At 36.1% G+C, this 6,174-nt stretch overlaps 1 protein-coding gene across 1 annotated transcript in view; it reads left to right on the plus strand.

Moving 5' to 3' along the window:
• Window positions 1–2,566, plus strand: part of LOC122299831 (receptor-like protein kinase) — a 3,999-nt gene extending 1,433 nt beyond the window's left edge. The window contains 3 exon segments of the mRNA XM_043110291.1: window positions 1–1,187; window positions 1,190–1,891; window positions 1,991–2,566. The exon segment at window positions 1–1,187 is cut by the window's left edge and continues 1,433 nt beyond it. Of these exon segments, the coding sequence (XP_042966225.1) occupies window positions 1–1,187; window positions 1,190–1,891; window positions 1,991–2,349 (2,248 nt within the window). The 3' untranslated portion in view covers window positions 2,350–2,566.
• The last annotated feature ends 3,608 nt before the right edge of the window (window positions 2,567–6,174 follow it).

Here is a 6,174-nt window from a genome sequence, read left to right on the forward strand (position 1 = left end):
TCTCGAATTGTTTAACAACCGTTTAACAGGTCAGATTCCCATTAGCATTTGGAAGATTCCTAGTCTCAAGCATCTTCTTGTCTATAACAACAGCCTTTCTGGGGAACTACCTCTTGAGATGACTGAGCTCAAGCAACTGAAAAACATTTCGTTATTTAACAACCAGTTCTTTGGAGTCATACCTGAAAGTCTGGGAATCAATAGCAGCTTATTGCAGTTGGACTTTACCAACAATAAGTTCAGTGGTAAAATCCCATCAAATCTTTGCTTTGGAAGGCAATTAAATGTGCTGAATATGGCTCAGAATCAACTTCAAGGTAGCATACCTTCTGATATTGGAGGCTGTTCAACTCTGAGAAGATTAATCCTTAAACAAAATAACCTCACGGGAGTTCTTCCAGAATTTGGCAAAAATACAGACCTTTTGTTCATTGACATCAGCGAAAATAACATTGGCGGAGCTATTCCATTAAGCTTAGGAAACTGCACCAATCTCACTTCCATTAATCTGTCGAGAAACATGTTTTCAGGGGCTATACCCTCAGAGCTAGGAAACCTTTTGAATCTCCAGACTTTGAATTTTGCTCACAACAATCTGGAAGGTCCTTTGCCATCCCAGTTATCAACTTGCACCAAATTAGAGAGCTTTGATGTGGGTTTCAATTTATTGAATGGTTCAATACCCTTGAGGTTGAGGAGCTGGACAGGTTTATCCACGTTGATTTTGAGGGAAAATCTTTTCTCTGGGGGTATCCCATCTTTCTTTTCAGAGTTGGAAAAAATCTCAGAGCTACAACTGGGTGGAAATTTGTTTGGAGGAGAGATTCCTCCAACCATTGGAGCAATGTCGAATCTATTCTATGCATTAAATCTCAGTAGTAATGGGCTGACAGGTCACATTCCTTCAGAGCTGCGAAAATTGAACATGCTACTAAAGCTGGATATATCAAATAACAATTTGACAGGAAATTTAATGGCACTAGATGAAATGCAGTCATTAGTTCAGGTGAATATTTCATACAATCACTTTACAGGTCCTGTACCACAAGCATTGATGAAGTTTCTGGACTCGTCTCCATCATCATTCATTGGAAATCATGACCTATGTGTCAATTGTCTTGCATCGGGTGGCTTAGTTTGCAGTGGAAACAGAGGCTTTGTGCTTTGTGACAGTAAATCAAGCAAAAAAAGGACCACAGAAAATTGGAAATTGCAATGATAGCCCTTGGATCCTCAATAGTTCTTGTCTTGCTGCTCCTTGGACTGGTTCTTATGTTCCTTTCATGCATAAGACCAAAGCAGGAAGTTGAGACCTTCACTCAAGACAGATCATCTTCCCTTCTCATCAAACTCATGGAGGCTACAGAAAATTTAAATGACCGCTATATCATTGGGAGAGGAGCCCATGGAACCGTTTATAAGGCCTCACTGGACCCAGACAAAGTTTTTGCTGTAAAGAAGTTTGCGTTTGCAGGGAATAGAAGAGGAAGCCTAAGCATGACTAGAGAAATTCAAACGGTAGGGAAGATCAGGCACCGAAATCTTATTAAACTGGAAGAGTTTTGGTTAAGAAAGGATTATGGTTTAATCTTGTATGATTTCATGCAAAATGGGAGCCTTCATGATGTTTTACATGAACTCAACCCACCACCAACTCTAGACTGGGGTGTCCGCTATAAGATAGCAATTGGAACAGCACATGGATTGGCATATCTCCATTACGACTGTGATCCTCCGATAGTGCACCAAGACATCAAACCACAGAACATACTTTTAGACTCAGAGATGGAGCCTCATATCACTGATTTCGGTATTGCCAAGCTTCTGGATCAATCCTCTGCTTCGGCCCCATCTAGCTCACTTGCGGGTACAATTGGATACATTGCGCCAGGTAATTCTCCTACATTTATTGTTGATTGGTGCCTATTTTTTTTTTAATTTAATTTAATTTTATTTTCAATTAAAGAACTTCCATACAATGGCTTTGCAGAAAATGCATTTACAACAATGCCGCGAAAGGAGTCTGATGTGTATAGCTATGGAGTTGTTTTGCTTGAGTTGATAACCAGAAAGAAGGCAATGGATGTGTCAGTCATAGAGGATACGGATATTGTGGGTTGGGTCAGGTCAGTATGGAGCAAGACCGGAGAAATCGAAAGGATTGTTGATTCGAGCCTTGTGGAAGAATTCTTAGATTCAGATATCATGGAACAAGCCATTAATACTCTTCTGGTGGCCTTGAGATGCACTGACAAGGAGCCAAGCAAGAGACCCACAATGAGAGACGTTGTCAAACAGTTGTTATATGTGAAAACCCCTATGAGAAGTAACAAAATCCAAGCTTTTTAACTTTCTAACCTAATCATCTTGTTCTAGGTTTAGTCCCCCTTGCAACTTGTACTAAGATTAATCCAAGTCGTGACTCATCATTATTATAAGCTTGATCTTGTAATGTTGATTATCCTATGAGGGTGTTGATCTCATGAGGTCACACAACTTGTTGAGAGACATTGTGAAAAATAAAATTATTTAACCCTATCACCATCGTATCATTTTGTAGATGAAATGGTTCATACCCTTGAAACTTGAAAGAGTTGTGTCGATTCACATCTCACATGGAGAGCTATCACAAATTTCTCAAGAAAAAATCAATGCTGAAGCCCGCATAACATTCGCGAGCTCTAAATTCCCAACCTTCCACAGAGTGCTAAATGTTCATACTTCAGAAACACTTCAAACGTATCATTTTATACATTGTCATGGATTGCAAATTTTCTGAGGCGCAGTGAAAAGGACTTGTATTTTGAAATAAGCTGAGGAGTGTAAGTTTCGTGGTTCAATTTGCAAGGCACATCAGGAACCTTGTAAATACTTCTATCTGTAGGTGTTGGGAGATCAACCCTTATGCTTTCAACATGATTATGCAGATCTTAGTTTCAATCGGGAGTAAATATTAAAGTAGTGATCTATGTAGTTTGACCCTTAGACGCATACTTCATGATTTTTAAGTTTGGATTTTTGTTTTTTGTTTTTTTTTTTTATGCTTGTGGTCTCAACTTTGGTTGTTCACTTAAAAACGCGGATGAAATTCTAGATGAAAATACAAACCTAAATTTAATGCCATTAACTTAAAAGCAACAAGAAAGTAATTTTTTAACCTATGCCATTGTCCATTGCCCATTTATCAAAGTTAGCAAAGTCTACGCTATTTTCTAAGATAGATTAAAGAGTAAATATTATTAAGTAGGGTAAATATGGTACTTCCAAATATGTTACGAGAAGTTGTAAAACTAAAAATATTTATATGCTTTAAAAAAAAAAATTTATTTAACCCTGCGCTTGTAATGATATGATATGTTGTGATTAGGTGTGGGCGATGGGGGCATGTACCCTGGCTCGTTGTTGTGTCCTACTCGACTTGCATGGTAGCAGGCAGACAATCTGTCTGGTTTACTGGATGGGCGAGTGAGGTAGATTTTGAAATGCAGGTAGGATTTCCACCCATCTGCCTCAACTATAAATACGAAAAAAAAAACCTTAATCTTCATCTTCTCCTCTCTTCATCCTCGGCCGCATCCGGCTAGCCTCTTCTTCATTATTATCTACTTTTCTCTTTCTTCTTCAATGTCTTCTTCTTCGTCGTCTTCTTTTCTATTTTTCATACCCTTTTATTGCACACAATGAGCAAGTCATTGGCGTCGTTCTCTGGTTGTCGCAATCAAAGATTTTTAGTTGGTTGATTCAAATTTTGTTTGCACGACGAACAGATGAGACTAGGTAGTATAAGGGGGCCGGAATGGTTTTTTTTTGGTTGTTGGGGGGGGGGGGGGGGGGGGGGGGTGGGGGGGGTGTCCAAGCGAGTGTGGTTAGCACCCGGCCTAAGTTGTGATAACATTAAAAATATAACTAACATTCTAAAATTATTTAATAATTTAGTCTAAGAGAGGAGAAATTGATAATAACGAACCTTACAGCAAGAAGGTAGAGATACCAAACTTGGTACAAAGCAAGTCAAAGCTTGTCGCTAATAAACCGAAGGTGGCTATCAATCACTCTATCAGTAACTTAGATATATATATATATATACACACTAGTAAAGCACCACGTTGCACGTGTGCCTAGTTGATACGATGCACGTGGGCCTAGTTGATATTTTTTCTACGTTTCATAACTACAACATTCCCGAGTTTAATTATACCGGTAGATTTTCATCTTTATTTTAACATTTTCTTCTTACTTACAAGAAACATGATACATATTATCATCAAAATATCCATAACTATAACATAGAGCTTTCACATGAAACATATTTACAAGTACACATAAATACTTTATATTTATACATTACAATAACTTAAAAGTTAAAAAAAAAAAAAATAAGAAGTGTTTCTTTTAATTTTATTTTATTATTATAATTTTTTCAAATTGACACATAAAATAAAATAAATAATTCAATTTTTTTTAATTTTTAAAATAATATTAATATTAAAAAATAATATTTGAATAATATTTTATTTAATTTTTAAATTTAATTTTAACTATCTTATCTTTTAACTCATTATCCAAAACAACGTGAAGTGAAACAGTTGAATTTTATAATTTTAGCGGATGCTCTGGCTCAAAATCCTTAAGAAATTGGTAGTAGTGCACCTTTGCTGATTTTGTCCTCTTCCTTCTATGCTATTGCTGCTCACATCTCTAATGGCCGACACTTGAACGATGGCAAAGAAATTCTCAGTAAAAGTAGATTACATCGAAAATTTTTCCCCTTTTTGAATCAAAAGTTAGCCATAATCAATGGGGATGCATGAAACTAATGACGGGGACCAACTCAAACACGAACAGAGATTGGAAAAAGAAGGACCAGCGCATGCACTGGATTGAGAAGATGCCAGAGTTGTGATCGCAGCGGCTTCTCTCTGGAAGCTTCACCGAACAATGTTCTTTAAAAAACTCTCCTGGGTACATACCAAAAAATGAAGAAGCAAACCTCATATGAGAAAGCTCCAAACGGCATAAAACACCATTAAACAAAACATCAAAGACGCTTCGTGTCCAGCTTTTTTGAGTTTGCAAACATGACTGAACTCGTATCAAGAAAATTCCAAACTCACAGCAAACCAAAACGTGATGATCTATATTCAGTTAATATATATATATATATATAAAGAAAAGTTAAAAACCAGGCGGATATGGCCTGAAAGTGGTACCTTTTGAAGCCGAACTCTGCCAGCTTGTCTATGGTTCCTGACTTCTGAACGGCCCCCCCTCCCCCAACTGAATATTTTGAAGAGAAATGCTTTTTGCAGTCAGTAAATGCAGTCGGCGTGCAGTCGTAGAGAAAAAAATAAATTAATATGGGATGTACATGAAAAAAAAAAATTATTTTTATAACTTTTTTTTTATTCATGTAGGTCCCCCATGAAAAAAAAATTTTATAATTTTTTTTATTCTGTACAACTGACTGCACACCGATTACATTTATCGACTGCATCTAGCAAAGCCCATACCGGCTCTTGGGAGGCATGCTGCTACCGAAAGAGGCCATGACATTATTTTGCACATTACGATAATTAATAAGAAAAATTGTATTTAGAAATTTTACTTTTTGTTTGTTGATATGGAAAACTTTCCACATCAATTATGATTTTTTAAAATAATAAGTGGTACTGCATTAATATACCAATTTATATATGGCAAAATTCATTAATTTACCCGTACATTACTGTACGGAATAATCTAATGCTGGCCTCTTTCATGACGTTATTGCATATATGATTAAAATATTATATCTTTTATTCACTTCAAAATCGTCTTTTTTTTTTAATTCATTTATATGCCGTTAGTATGATATAAAGTTAAAATAATATTAGATATAGTTATAAAACATTTCTTTTAAATAAATAGTACAGCTTATTACCAAAACGTAAATTATTTATTTATTTATTTAGATCTCATATTAAACATTTTAAGAATAATTAAATGTGACGAATTAAAATGAATTAAAAGAGTTTTATATCAAAACCGACACAAGTGTTATGAAACGTCGTGAGGTTTGATCCCCACCGACAGCGTAAAAGTACAGTATTTTAACTACGCGGATATGGTCTGAAAGTGGTACCTTTTGAAGCCGAACTCGCCAGCTTGTCTATAGTACTGTGAACTGCAGCCGTC

The sequence above is a fragment of the Carya illinoinensis genome, chromosome 16, assembly GCF_018687715.1.
Source record: "Carya illinoinensis cultivar Pawnee chromosome 16, C.illinoinensisPawnee_v1, whole genome shotgun sequence".
In the NCBI taxonomy this organism is placed as follows: Eukaryota; Viridiplantae; Streptophyta; class Magnoliopsida; order Fagales; family Juglandaceae; genus Carya; species Carya illinoinensis.